The 15,979-nt window shown below is 37.5% G+C and overlaps 1 protein-coding gene across 29 annotated transcripts in view; it reads right to left on the reverse strand.

Annotated features, from left to right (window-relative positions):
- Positions 1-15,979, reverse strand: part of Rbfox2 (RNA binding fox-1 homolog 2) — a 247,718-nt gene that overhangs the window by 167,594 nt on the left and 64,145 nt on the right. For 28 of the 29 annotated variants that reach the window (XR_012450989.1, XR_012450990.1, XM_074084369.1 and 25 more), the window contains exon 2: positions 635-685. Coding sequence is in view for 27 of the 29 variants with exons in the window: in XM_074084369.1 (XP_073940470.1) it covers positions 635-685 (51 nt within the window). In the remaining 2 variants the exon portion in view is untranslated. Of the gene's footprint in view, positions 1-634; positions 686-2,963; positions 3,855-15,979 lie in introns of those variants that run through there. The other variant, XM_074084356.1, reaches the window with a different exon arrangement.

Here is a 15,979-nt window from a genome sequence, read left to right on the forward strand (position 1 = left end):
AAGACATGGAAGACATTTTACCCACTTGCCTAAACTGTACTGAAGATGTCTTATAGAAAGCAGTTCTGCTCTGACCAACAATAGGGCCTAGCCTTTTTCTAGTAAGCCTCCATCTAACAAAGGAAGGCAGAACTTCACTATTTCAAGCAAGACTTCTCTGATTAAAACCATAAGGCTGAAAAAATCCCCCAGGGAGGAGAATGGAATTTTCTTGCTTCAGATTATTGCAAAGACTCAAGAAAAAACATCTGAGCAGGCAGAGGTTAAGTGACAGAAAATTAAAAAGACAAGTCCAGCACTTACAACTATGAGGCATCAAAAAAACAGGTTAAAAAGTTATTACACAGCCTGGAAAAGAAACACCAGAAGCAATCATTACTGCACTAAGTGATTATTTTTTTCCTATAATATCCACATTAATAACATGATTACAATACAGGATTAAGAAATATATTTTCATTTATCTCTTTAAAAGCAAACTCACTGTTCAAACTGTGTTATCTTCCAAAATAAGTAATTTCAGGAAATGTTACCATGTGTCTCTTAATGCATTCTTTAAACACACACACACACACACACACACACACACACACACACACACACACACCCCGAGTTATAAACAGCAGGCACCAACCTGGCTGTCCCGTGCTGGGAATCCATGATAACCTGGGGTCAGAGGCTCGTTCTAAGTCAAAGAAAAGAAAAGAAATAGAAAATATTAAGAATTATCAAAAACGCCCAAATATAAATTTCAGCCCCAGTTCCCAAAGTATTCTGTTGTTGTATTCTATCCCACCTAACTACATACATCTCTATAATGGCATAAACAAAAACAAAGAATAGTATTTGCTTAAAAATATTATACAAAAACACCACCTTCTTCCTTGTGCAGATAAATCTTTCCTTCCCAGTACATCTCAACCAGAGTACTACTGAAATTTGGAGAACAATTCCTAGGGTTAAGGGCGTGGCTTAGGTAGTATGGCACTTGCCTAGCAAGCACAAGGTCCTGGGTTCAATTTCCAGTACCACAAGAGGAGAACAATTGCTAACCTTATACTGTGTGACTTCAGCAGCCCCAGTGCCCAACTTACTGAAAGCTAAACACTAAAACAACCAAAAACTTCCATACATTTCCACATGTCCCCTGGTCAGAAAGGTGATACTGCCTGTTGAGAACTGCCTCTTGACCTGGAAAGGTTTAGTTCATCAAAATGTTTGCCCTCAGTTCTTTTATTTTTTATTTTGGGGGGATTTTTTGAGACAGGGTGTCAAATCTAGATGAAATTCTACCTCTGTTCAAGACTTCCTCTATCAGCCTGGATTATGTTATGGAGTCCTAATACAGAATTATCAATGTATATATTTAGGTTATTTGGGCAGTTTACTTCCCATGTTACTTATGACTGTACTTAATCTTATTTTTTAAAAGTGTGTCATGATGAGTATCTGTTTCATCTTCACATTAAACAACTAAATTAAGATCCTTGAGGGCAAGGACACTAGCCGATAAAAAGTATGCAAACTCCGTAAATTAGTAAAATGTTGGACCACATGAGAACTCATTTATGATTTACTTGACTCGTTCAATCATTCAGGCAATAGATCTTGAATACCAAAATTCCCAAGTCCTGTCAAATGACTGGAAGAGTAAGAAAGATGAAAGAAAGAAAGAAGACCTATGTTTTCAAAGGAACTTTAAATGGGAGGAGATATAGATGCACATGTCATTTCTAAAGTGCTCAACATAGCTACATAAAAGATACCCATCCCCTTCTTCCACACATTTGTACTTTCATTTCTACTAGCAGAAAGACAAGAGGAATGTTCACTGGTAGAACTTTTAAATATGGCAAGAGAGTAGACTCTTCTAATGGTAGGTACATCAAAGATATGATTATGTTCAAACACTAGACTTGATATATGTAATTATGTAGTAAAACACCCACACTCCCTTCAAAAACATGAGAGCTAGAAAGGGAGGGAGGGAACTGAAACAGCCAGTTCTCCAAAATGCAAACAGCCAATGAGCAGAGTACTTGAAACAATGATCAATATCATCAGTCATGCAAATCAAAACCATAATGAGACAACATACATACTAAAATGATTACAATTAAAGTCTGACAATATTAGTGTTGATGAGGATGAGACTATATACCGCCAGTAGGAATGTAAAATGGTACATGGCTGCTTTGAAAACAGTTGGGTAGCCCCTCAGAAGGTTAAACACAGCCAGGTGTGGTGGTTCATGCCTGTAATCCCAGCACTTAGGAGGCAGAAGGATCACAGGTTCAAGGCCAGCCTGGGATATGTTTTGACACCCTTCTCAAAAAACAAACAACAAAAAAACAGTTAAACACGGAGTCATATGCCCCAGATATTCCAGACCAAAGTATACAACCAAGGGGAAAAAAGCATGTCCACAGAAACCCTTGGAGGTCTGGGAGTGTGAGTCAAGTGGTAAGAGTGCCTACCTAGCCAGTGTGAGGCCCTGAGTTAAAATCCTAGATCTACTTAAAAAAAATGTATTGGCTGGGGGTGTGACTCAAGCAGTAGTGCACCTGCCCAGCAAGTGCAAGGCCCTGAGTTCAAACCCCAATACAGCCAAAAGGGGAAAAAAAAAGTTAAACAGATGCCCAGAAATTCCACACCAAAGTACATAATCAAGAAAGAAAAGGAGCAATGTGCCAGCGTGCACACACACCACATTTCCTTGACCCACTCATCAGCTGTTGGCCATCTGGGCTGTTTCCATCACTTGGCTACTGTGAATAATGCACAATAAACATGGGTGTGCAAGTGGCTCTGTTGTCTCCTGACTTAAATTCCTTCAGATATATGCCCACGAGTGGTATGACTGGATCAACTGGAAGGTTTTCTTTAGTTTTTGAGCAATCTCCATACTGCTTTCCATAGTGGTTGTACTAATTTACTCTCCTACCAACACTGTATAAGGGTACCTTTCTCCTTTTCTCCAACATTGGTTCTTGTATGTATTCTTGACAATAGCCCTTCTGACTGCGGTAAAATCTTAATGTAGTTTTGATTTGCATTTCCCTTACAGCCAGGGATGTTGAGAAATTCTTCATGTTTTTTGGCCACGTGGACTTCGTCCTTTGAAAAAGCTCTATTCTCTTTATTTGCCCATTTCTTCATTAGGTCATGATTCTTTGAGAGTTTAGTTTCTTGAGCTCCCTTGTAAATTCTGGCTATTAATCCCTTGTTAGATGTATAGCTGGCAAAGATTTTCCTCCCATTCTGTGGACTTCAGTCTGGGGACCAATCACACTGTGCAGAAGCTTTTCAGTTTCACGTAGGCCCATTTGTCAATCTTCTCTCTTAATTGCTGAACTATCCAGGAAGCCTATACTTAAGTGGTCCAGTGTTTTCCCTATTCCTTCCTGTAGCAGTTTCAAAGTTTCAGGCTTTACATTAAGATGTTTGATCCACTTTGAATTGATACTAGTACAGGGTAAGAGACATGGATCTAGTTTCAGTTTTCTGCATGCAGATATCCAGTTTTCCCAGCACCATTTATTGAAGAGGCTGCCCTCTCTCCAATATATGTTTTGGGCTTCTTTGTCAAAAGTCAGAATACTGTAGCTGCATGGGTTTATGTCTGGGTCTTTTATTCTACTCCACTGGTCTTCGTTTTTGTAGACTTGGCAAGAATTTCCATGCTGTCTTCTCAAGCGGGTAGTCCTGCTTCTTTTATCCAGCCACTTTCCCTACTGATACATGGATATCTTTCTACACATTACCTCCATGGTTGAGAACTGAAAAGGCTGTTTTGCTTTTTTCTACCTGTCAAATTCAACACAAAGAAGTCCTTAGGATGCCCCCTGCTGACTTCTCCTGGAAGAGAAAAGCAACTGATATGGGTCATCTGCTGCAATATGATCAATTATAAAGAAGTTATTTTACAAGTGGAAAGATGAGGTTTAATTTGAAACAGATGCTTAAATCATGGTACATATGAATTCTTTCCCTTTTGTTGCAAAATTAAGACTAACTAGAGAATATGGATAACTTTGGGCGGGGGGTTAAAAATGTCTTCCAGTTTTAGCAACTTTTATGATAAGCATAGTTGAGACTACAACTGTAAATTCCAAATATTCCTAATAATTTGAAATAAAAGAAAGAGATGTTTAAAAGTTACATATTTCTTGAATTCTTTGGTAAAATGTGACTAAAAGGAATTACTAGAAAAATAAAACTAAAAAAAATAAAAGTTACATATTTCTAAATCCTGTGACATAGACTTACTGAACAAGAACAAAGGTCCAATTTTGCAGTTAAACCATTGATGTGATAAAGAAGCATAAAGAGAAGATGCCTAAGGTTGACTTCATATGAGAATAAACCATCAGTTTCTGTACAGGTAACACGTTTTTACACGTGTAAATCAACATTTTTGGAGGAATTTGAAAGGAGGCATTTTTCTCTTGTAGAAGAAAGCTGGTGCTGACTTTTTCAGAAGGCTGTGGACATGTGGTACATGGTTCTGGATGAAGCCAGTACTTCATCCAGAGTAGAAATAGAAACACCACAGGCATGGTGGTGCACACCTGTAATCCCATCACTGGGAAGGTGGAGGCAGGACCACATGAGTTCAAGGCCAGCCTGAGCTACATAGTGGGACCCTGTATCCAAAATTAAAAACAGAAAAGAAAAAATAAATTTAAACAAAAAGAAAGAAAACACAGTTTTGAGTATAGTGACAGAACCCTGTCCACTCCCTAAGATGAAAGGTTGCTGTATTATAACTTTTCTATCCTAGTCATATATAGCACGTGAGACTTTAATTTTTTGTGTGGCTAAAGCTGAAAGAAAAGTGGCATTTGTGGCTTTTCAGTTAAGAAAATGTAACAGACCCTGCCTCCGACTTTGGACATAGAGGAGTTGAGGAGGGAAATGAGCAAACTTTCCATGTAAATCCATTCTCCTAGGAAAAAGCAGCAAAATGTGTTATGTAGCATCATCCAACTTTTTGGTGGTTTACATTATGTAGGTTCATTTTTTATAAAAGCATAAATAACTCTTTTCCTTTGACCCAAGATGGGTACTTGGATGTTGGTTTATTTTTCTAGGTGATAGGTACTGTGTTAGGCTGACTAGGCTGGGGCTCAAGTAACCTTCCCCAGTAGGAACTGAATTTTCTCATCAGAGAATGGCCTCAGAAACAATGTTCCCAATACTGTACTTGGGTCACTATAGATTTACAAGGAATTCAAGATCTGGAGGAAAAAAAAAAAAAAAACCTCAAACAGGAAAAACACTTCCACTATGGAGTGGCTCAAATGGTAGAATATGCCTAGCGAGCATGAGGCCCTGAGTGTCACCAAAAAAAAAAAAAAAAAAGAAAAAAGAAAAACAGTTCCAATAAGAAATGTGGATTTTACTGTTAGGATACTGTAGACTTAAAAGAAACTCAGGGTCTGGGGACAGGGAACCTCAAGAACAATAGTTCCAATAAGAAATAATGGACTGTCCTATTTTTCCCTTAGCAATTAAAGACTATAATGGAAGCCTGTCCTTGTTTCCAAATCAACAGAGGACCTCATGAGATGTTAGGTTTTTACATAAGAAAAGTAAGACCTTCATTTGATTCTCTGTGAGTAGAGAAGGAATCTTAAACTTGTTGGCTGAAATGAAGAACAGGCAGTGTTAGTTTATCTCTCTTTTCTGGAATGGCTGCTCAGGGCCATGAGTGCTATGATCCTGGGAACATAGGACAGACTTACTAAAACTTGAGTGTAACAGACATGGCTAAAAATAAGAACTGGAGGTGTGGCCCAAGCAGAAGATAGAGCACCTGCCTAACAAGTGAGAAGCCTGAATTCAAGCCTCAGTACTGCCAAAAAAAATTTAAAAGACAGAAAAAAAAAAAAAAAGAAATGATAAAAAATAGGAAATGTTGAGCATTCTAATGATTAGTAAAATTAATCATTTTAAATTGGAATAAAAAAGGTTTTTTAAATAAATAATGTCCCTATAAAACCTTGAATACAAATGTTCACAGCAGCATTATTTCATAATAGCCAAAGAATAAACAACCCAAATACCTATCAACTGACATAAGAAACAGCATAATACATCCATAATTGAACAGTATTCAGCAATAAAAAAAGAACAGAAAACTAATACAACATAGATGAGTCCTGATAACGTCATGCTAAAAGACCAGACACAAAATTGCCACAAATTATATAATTCTATTTATAGGAAATGTCCAACCAGACAAACCCATAGAGACAGAAATCAGATTAGTGGTTTCAGAGACATGGGAATAAAAATGATTGGTAACTACTAACAGGTAATGAGGTTTACTGTGGGGTGATGAAAATATTTTCTTGAATTATACACTGACGACAATAGATGCATGACCCCATAATTATACTAAAAAACATCAAAACGTTAAAAATACTTCTAAAAGGTAAATTTTATAGCCTGAGAATATTTAATTAAATATATTATTTAACAACAATAATAAAGGCAATGTTGGCTCTTTTTTTATGCTGACTTTTTACAAGGAAGATATATACAACTTAGACTTCTTTTTTTTATATGCTCCTGAAAGTGCCTTGTTTGTTGTTTGTTCTGGATTCTGTAAATTTACTTCAACACCATTCTCTAACAATGATGATGCTAAAGACGATGGTGACCATTAGATACTGAGCAACTAAGCAATGTGTTTTCCAGGATGGAGGTAAAAGAGAAAAGAAAGTAGCCAGGAGCAGGTATCACAGAGATATATAAGAATAAATTTCTTATCACTAGGGGACTAAGTGAGAGAACTGACCCAATAGCACATGAATACTAGATGGGAAAACTGAGCTGGATGTGATGTACACACCTATAATCCCAGCATTTGAGAAGTTGACACAGGAGGGTCATGAGTTCAAAGCCAGCCTGAGCTACATGTGGGCCTCTGCTTCAAATAAACCAAGGGCCGAGGATGTAACTTAGTAGTAGAGCACTTGCTTGGCATGTATGACACCCTGTTTTCCATCCCCAGCACCTCAAATAAGTAGATAAAGTAAATAAATAAATAAATAAGAAATCCAAACTGCCATATCAGGTCTGCTGGACTCCAACTCCATGTTCTTTCCTTTTGCCAAGTTCTCTTCAACAACCATTCCATATTATCCCTTAACAGCAAATATTCCAAGATTGTCTGAGAAAGGGATTCTATGATTAAGAAAGTAACAGAAAAGTCCAAGTGCTTTAAGTAACAATGATTCATCATTCCCAAAGAACATCCCACATAGAAACTATATTCCATGACATCCTACAGTTCAACGAAGAAAACTTTTTTAAAAGGAAAAGATCACAATCTCAGTATTGTCAAAAATTATAAAAGATAAATGTAGCAGTTGCACAGAGGTGTGCCTGAGGAAATGAACTTAACTCTTCCACTTGCCTTAGCTAAGAAGGCATTAATTAGGACTGGGCACTTGGGAAGCAGAAGCAGGGACAACTGCAGTTAGAGGCCACCCTGAACAAAAACAGGAGACCCTATCTGAAAAATAACTAAAGCAAAAAAGAGTGGGGGTGTGGTTCAAGGGGAAAGCACATGCCTACCAAGCACAAGGTCCTGAGTTCAAACTCCATACCAGACCCCCCTCAAAAAAAGGCATTACTTTTCTGTATTTCCCACCTCTCAAATGAGGCTACTGGGCATAGCCTAAAAGCCTCAGTTTTCTCAACTATATAATACACAGTATCCACCTCATCTGAGATGGTTAGAAATCATTCAGGTGAAGCATATCTGGCACAGTGTTTAACAGACAAACTCGAAAAGAACCATTTCCTCACCCCAATGTCTATCACTTGTAAGTGACTTGAGAGACCATAATATAAAACCTATGGGTCTAATCCCCACACATTTCCAACTAACCAACCATTAATTTTTCCTAGCTTTCTCTAATATCAGTTCTTTAGGATTATGTGTCAAATGACTATTCAGCCTCATTGAAAGATGTTCAAACACTGAATAAAAAACAGTGATGTTGAAGCCAGGCCTGGTGGCACAAGACCACCCTGGACAATATAGCAAGAGCCAATCAAGGAAAGGGAAAGAAAGCAAGCTATGTTGTTTGTTTATTTATTTTTTAATATCAGATGGGCACAGAGGTGCATGTCTTGGGAGACTGAGGCAGAGGGAGATCAAGAGTTCAAGGACAGCCTGGACTACATAGCAAGACTGTCTCAAAAAAAAAAAAAAAAAGTTATGTAGTAAAATCAATCTCAGTCTTCAAGGGCAGAATAAATGAGGTTACCTCTAAGGTAAGCAAAGCAACTTTGCGCTTTCCAATGCATACATGTTTTGCATAGCTAAGCAGTCCACTCTACTGTCATCCATCCCTCCCTGCTACCACCCTCAGTCTTTACATTAATTTTACAAATCCACTGCATTCTTGCTTTATTTTAATTAAAATTTGATCATGAAGACAAAATTCTAATTTGAAACACATTAACAAATAAAATTTTCCCTTAATTTACCACACTAATTCTAAGGTTTATGATCATATTGCAGGTTGAGCTCCCCTAGTCCAAAAACCTGAAATCTGAAATAGGCCAAAATTCAAAACTTCTTGAGCATAACATGATGCCACAGTTGGAATTCCAAGCCATCCAAGTTTGTTTCACGCACAAGAATATGAAACATACAAACCACCTTTAAGCTACAGGCGGATCTGAAACACAAGTAAATTTCATGCTTACATTCGTGTCCCATCCTCAATATACATCATTATGTATATGCATATACTCCAAAACTCAAAAAACAAAACACCTAATCCCAAGCATTTTGAACAGGGGATACTCAACCTATATAAACGTTCTTCAGCAGTTTCTCTTTTTTTTTTTTAAATAGTAGTTCAATGTACACAAAGCTTACCGTTTTCACCATTTTTAACTATAGACTTTTGTGGCATAAGTACATTCACAGTGTTGTGCCACTATCACTATCATCAACCTCCAGAACTATTCTTTTTTAGTAGAACTGGGATTTGAATTTGGGTTTTCTCTCTAGCAAAGCAGGTGCTCTACCTCTTGAGTCACACCTCCAGCCTATTTTGCTCTGGTTATTTTGGAGATGGTGGCCTTAGGACATATTTTTCCAGGTTGCCTTCAAACCATCATTCTCCCTATTTCAGTCTCCCAACTAGCTAGGATTGATTACAGGCATGAGCCACTGGGTGCCTGGCATCTCTAGAATTTTCCATCCTCCACAACTGAAACTCTGCACCCATTAAATACCAATTTCCCATTCTACCACCTGGTAAAACATTCTATTTTGTGTTATCACAAATTTGACTGCTTTGATATTCTGTGGATGGAATCAGGTATCTGTCCTCTTGTGATTGGCTTATTTCATTTACGTAGGATGGTCCATGACTTATCATGTGTAGCACGTGTCAAAATCTCCTTCTTTTCAAGTCTCAATAATATTCCACTGTACATACAGCACATTCTGTTTATCCAATGACACTTGGATTGCTTCCCCTGTTGACTAATATCAGTAAAGCTGCTAAGCATATGGGTGTATAAATATCTGCTCAAGTCCCTACTTTCAAGTCTTTTGTGTGTACACCCAGAGGTAGAATTGTGGATCACTGGCGATTCTAACTTTTAGAGGAACCACTGTACTATTTTCCACAGAAGATGGACCATTTTACACCACACCAGCAATGCACATGGTCTCCAACTTCTCCGTATCCTCACCAAAAACTTACTAGCTATCCTAATTGGTGTGAAGTTTTATGGCTTAACATATTATGGCTCTGGTTTGTGTTTCTCTTATGATCAGTGACACTGAGCATCTTTTCATGGGCTTATTTTATTGGTCATTGTAAATCTTAAGTCAATTCTTTTGCTCATTTTTAAGTTGAGCTATTTGGATATTTTGTTGTTGAGTTATACATTTATGTTGTTATATTATAGTTGAGTTTATATATTTTGAGTATTAATCCTTTACCAGATATATTATTTGCAAATATTTTCTTTTCCTTTTTTAAGGCAGGGGATACTAAGTCTGAACTCAGGGCTTCATGCTCTACCACTTGAACTGAGCCTCTAGTTCTGGATTGCCTTTTCACTCTGTTGATAGTGTCCTCTAATGCATAAAAGGTTTTAGTTTTTATAAAGTCTACCTTATTATTTTGTTGTTGGCTATGCTTTAGTATTATGCCTAGGAACCCACTGCCAGATTCAAGGTCACAAGATTTATCCCTAAGAGCTTTATGGTTTTAGCTCTTATGTTTAGGTCTTTGATCTATCTTGAGTTAGTTTTTATATACAGAATAAGGGAAGGAAGTATCCAACAGTTGCTTTCTTTGTTTGTTTTGTTTTTGCCTTATTTTTGAAGTTCCTAGGATCTCTGTCCATTTACACACTTCTTCCTGGTTTCTGAAGATAGGGATTAAATAAATATCTGTTCTACTCATATGGTGGTTATCAATGAATTGACTTCCAGCTCCAAATTACCCTTTCTGCCTGCTCTGAGAAAATGAACATGGGCCTTTTAAATACTTTTCCTTTGCCAGAATGCATGAGGTCAAGCTTTGTCAGTAAAGGGCAAAGGGGAGACATTATAGCAGGAAAAGGTTTTGCTTCCAGGTCTAGTGGGCTTACCCAGCAGCTCCATTAGGACAAACAGTTTCCTTCCCTCCCAGCAACTCCTGAAGTGCCCAGCAGCCGATAGCTAGCAGCTTCCGCAGTAGCTCTCTTCAGACAGTTACAAAGGAGAATGTCTCTGGTGAGTGAACAGCTATAGACAGAAAAGAACATAGCAGGCCTGGCTGCTATCCTTAGAAAAATTTGCAAGGTTGGCCTGCTTGGTGTCTAGGAACTTAAGATTTGGGATGTTCTATTCCCAGAATAGTAACAATGGCTCTTAGTTCATACCTGCTTTCCTACTAGGAGTATGGAATTCTGCTAGGGGTAGGGTGCCTATGTGAACAACTCCTGCCCCCAGTAAAGTTTCAAATGAGCTTCCCTAGTAGACAACACTGTCACAACTCACTACTGTGTGACTCTACTGGGAAAGGATTCTTGGAAGTATGAGCTGGGCTTCCCCTGGACTTGGCCCCTTGTACCTTTGCCCACAGCCAGTTTTGCTCATTAGATCCTTTTACTGTTTTAAAGCCTAGTCTTAAGTGCAACTGTATGCTGAGTTCTGTAAGTCTTAGTGAATTACTAGACCTGGGGTAGACTTGGGAATCCCCCAAAACAACCATTTTGTTAAATGCTACCACACACAGATGAATATGGCATTGGCCCTCAAGAAACGTTACAGACTATTTACATTTCCCTTCTTCACTTCTCTTGATCTTCACTTCTTAGTTTACTCACCACTTAAAATGGATTAGATATATTTCCCTGAGCTAAATTTCATTCTTAGTGAAGTGAATAAGTAAATATTTAATAAGTCCATCAGGCAAAATCTGAGATACAGAGCTCTAATAAACTCAAAGGCCATACCTATTTTCTCTTTACTTTCCTCATCTTATTGTGTTCCTCAATAAAAATAAATTGAGAAACACTTGTACATTGCTGGTAGGAATGTAAAATGGAGTAACTGCTGTGGAAAAGTTTGGTAGTTCCTCAAAAAGTTAAATAAAGGGACCTATGATCCAGCAATTTCACTGCTAGGTGCATACCCAAAAGAACAGAAGAACAGGTGCTCAAACAGATACTTCTACAGTCATGAAGCTCACAGCAGCGCTATTAGCAACTGCCCAAAGGTAAAAACAACCTAACAGACACATCAATGGGTGAACAGATAAACAAATTATGGTTTATATATAGAAGAATATTATGTTTTCAAAGTTTGACATGCTGCAGCATGCATTTGCTATATCAGTACATTAAATTAAGTCAAGGAAGTCAGAAACAAAAGGATACATATTGTATGACTCCATTTATATAACATATCCTGAATAGGTAAAGACCAGAAACAGAAAGCAGTTTGGTGGTTGCCAGGGGCTAGAGGAAAGGGAAATAGAAGGTTACTGATGAATTGGTTCAGGGTTCTTTGAAGGTGATGAAAAAATGTTTCCATGACATGGAAGTGATGGCTCTCTAACACAGTGAATGTACTATGAGCCACCAAACTGCTTACTTTTAAAAGGTTAGTTTTATATTATATGAATATCTGCTCAATTAAAAAAATATTTTTGAAAAGCAATGCAGTACACAATATGGTACAAATGAAGAAAACCAACCTTCCTCATGTTATGTGAGTGGCTACTTGCAGGTTGGGATAAAATCATCAGTTACTGAAACAGATGCTGATTCAAAAGTGTTCTCAGCCAGGTACAGTGGCTCACACTTTGCAATCCTAGCTACTTGGGAGGTGGAGATGAGGAAGATTTGGCCTCAGTTTGAGGCCAGCTGGGGGCAACAGTTTGAGAGACCTCCATCTCAACCAATAGCTAGGTGCCATGTGCACTTGTCATCCCAGCTGTGTGGCGAAGCATTAACAGGAGGATTGCAGTCAAGGCTGACCCAGACATAAAGCAAGACCCTATTTGAAAAGAAACCAAAGCAAAAAGGAAAGGTGTGGTTCAAATGGTAAAGTGCCTGCCCATCAAGTGCAAGGCCCTGAATTCAAACCTCAGTCAGAAAAAAAAAATTCAGTATCTCAATATTTACCTTGGAAAACTAAAGATTCAAAGTTGTTTTAACCAATGATACAGATACCAATGCAGTCAAGAGTGCATACATTAAAAAAAATCACAGAAAATGTTTCTAAATTATTATATAATTATGTATGTAATTTTGAGTATGTAGGCATAAACAAATTAGTAAATATTTTAAGTAGACATTTGCTTATTTTATCTAGTTCCCTAAAGCCTGGGATTTAGATTGGCTCACCTTTCAGTGGAAGAACAGCATTACATTTAGGCGCATACAACTTATACACACACTTTTCTAAATCTGGAAATGTTTTTCCCAAAATGTTTACCATGATTACATGCCTTAGTGTTGGGTTTAGGCTTACGAGTGATATATCTTTTGCTTTTGTTTTTGTTTTGGGGAAACTACTATCTGTACTTTCAACAATGATCTTGTATTATTTTTACTTAGCCATCAAAAATGTAGATAATAGCCCCTACCTCAGGGATGCTGAGATTAAAAGAGATAATACACACAAAGCCCTTAACACATACCCAGCATATAAAAAGTATATGATAGATGCTAGATAGTATGGGTATTATTTCTGTTTTTGGAAATATTCCTCAGGTTAAGTAAAAGCATTTATCTTAATTTAGGCTTGGAAGACCTCACACCTAAATTATGTAACAAAAGTCTCTTACCTGTTCCAGCAGCTTCCATCCACCCTACCTCTTAACACCTTTCGTACTAGAGCCAAGGTTAACTACCTAAAACTCCACTCATACCACTCCAATACTAATGACCCTCTATTGCTTACCTGTTTTAAGTTCCCAACATCCTAAACGTGGCCTCACTCAGCCATTCCCTTTTTCTTCCCATACTTACTTCTCCAACAAAACTTCTGGGGTTAAATTTTTTATGTCTGCTACTGTGATAAGAATGCAAAGACAGAACTGGAAGCGGTTGTACACACCTGCAATCCCAGCACTTAGCAAGCTAATGCAGAAAGATCACAAGATCAAGGCCAGCCTGAACTACATAGTGAGACCCTGTCTCAAAAAAAAAAAAGAATGCAAAGACAAAGTAGGTTAAGGATTCTTACCTCAAGGAACCCATACTAAGGAAGAAAAGCATATAAACAAATATATTATGAGCCAAGCAATAAAATGGAAACATAAGGTCAGGGAGAACAGTAAACATAGCTGGAAATGGAGTGAGGAGGTGTGATGGCTAAATCTAATCTTGATTGGATTGGGGACTACGAGGGTGGTTACTGAAGCACACTTTGGGTGTCTCTGTAAGAGTATTCACAGGAAGGGCTAAACAAGGGGAGAAGATGGGCTATAAATGTGGGTTACACCATCCCACAGGCTTGGGGCCTGAGTGGAATAAGGAGAAAGGGGGGGAAGGTCAAGAGCATGTGCATATATCTCTATTTGCTTCCTGGCTGCATGATGTGAGCTGTTCTGCTCTGCCATGCTCTTCACACCATGGACTAAAACCTCTGAAATCCCGAGCCAAGATAAATCCTTCCTCTTCAAGGTATTTTGCCATAACAAGAAAAATCTGACTAACACAGAAAGGCATGAAGTAATTAACAAAGAAGAGAATTCACAGGAGATTTGAATGGGGTTTGATGGGTGGCCACAAACAGCTAATTTCCAGATATAAACTCTATTCAGTTTACTTCACACCTTAACATCAACTCTAATAAAAGCCAGCAAAGTCCTGCCTCCCTTCACAATGCAATCCTGTAACTCTAGAATCCACTATTTTTCAAATTGTAGGTCAAGACCTATTCATGATCTGTAGAATTACTTTAAGAGGTCTCAACCATTGTTTTATAAGGGAAAAAAGATTAGAACAGCAGTTCTCAAATTTTTTGACGTCTTAAAAATGATTAAAAGATTCTAAAGAGCCTTTATATGGATTATAACTCTTGGTAATTGTCTAGGGAAAAACTAAAATTAAGTAATTTTTAAAATATTTGTTGATTAATTTTAAAACACCAATAAACCATGTTAGCCCAAACATATTTTTATGAAAATAAATCAAATGACTTAATGTATTTTTAAAAACTGATCTTTTTCATATTTTCTCCAAAAACAGTTATACCTCATTTAACAATGATACATTCTGATAAATATTTCATTGTTGTGAAAATGTCAAAGTATACACAAACCTAGATGATACAGCCTGCCACATCATAGGATCTACAGCTCACCTGTCATGTATGTGGTCTGTCACTCATTGAAACATCATTATGCAGCACGACTATACCATTCATATCCAACTTAATAAAAGTTTGATTCTTATGTCTGCAATTTGTTTCAACATGTTATTCTGGTTGAAGCATATTAAGAAAATCTGCCATTTCCACTGATATGTATTTGGGAAAGACAGGAGGTATTTTTGGTTCTTTTGGGTTTTTTTCAATACTGGGGGTTGAACTCAGGGCCTTGTGCATGCTAGGCAAGTGCTCTACCCCTTGAAACATGCCCCATATCATAACTAACCTCCAGAAACGATCATTTTTCAAGTTTTGGTATAATGTTAAAGAGAGCCTATCTAAAGATATGTGAAGACTATTAAAATATTCCTGCCTAGTCTGATGTGGTAACTCACACCTGTAATCCCAGCCACTTGGAAGGCTAAGGCAGGATGATCACTTGAGCCCAGGAGTTTGAGGCCAGCCTGGGCAATATAGCAAGACCTTGTACCAAAGTAATAAAATTAAATAAATAAGATACAAATTCAGTAAGTTAGAATGATCTTCTAAATGTTGACATGCTTTGTTGTATAATATTTTAAAAGTTACATTCACTAATATCACCATCAAAGTTACAGAAAAGTCTTTAAGCACTGGAGCTATCTAAGATACAGTCTTCCACAATTTTAATTTTTGCTTGAAAACATAAGTCATATCACTGGTAACAAGTATTTTCACTGTTTTTTCTGAAATAGTAAGCTTGCTTCATTCATTTTTAATAAAATGTTTACCAAATGCCCAAATTTGAATAATCAGTCTGTCAGTTGTTTTTTCAAGTGAAAATGGTATTCCAGTTAAAAAGCGGCTAGTTCAGTTGGCAACTCAGATAACCCCAAGCGTTTTCCTTGGATAACCAGTTTACTCAGTATGCAAAAGTGCTTTACGTGTATTACCCATTTTGTCCCAGAATGTTAAAAAGATGCATAATCACAGGTTGCGAATTAATATCAGTAATACTTTTTACTGCTAGCCAAGGGTGTTCTAAAGTCAAACACTAACTACAAGTGTGTGGTGGTAAAGAGTATCATTTCTCATCCCTTTAGTACAGGCACTTTGTGGTATAATAGGCTCATACCTAGTTTG

The sequence above is a fragment of the Castor canadensis genome, chromosome 8 (assembly GCF_047511655.1).
Source record: "Castor canadensis chromosome 8, mCasCan1.hap1v2, whole genome shotgun sequence".
Taxonomy (NCBI): domain Eukaryota; kingdom Metazoa; phylum Chordata; class Mammalia; order Rodentia; family Castoridae; genus Castor; species Castor canadensis.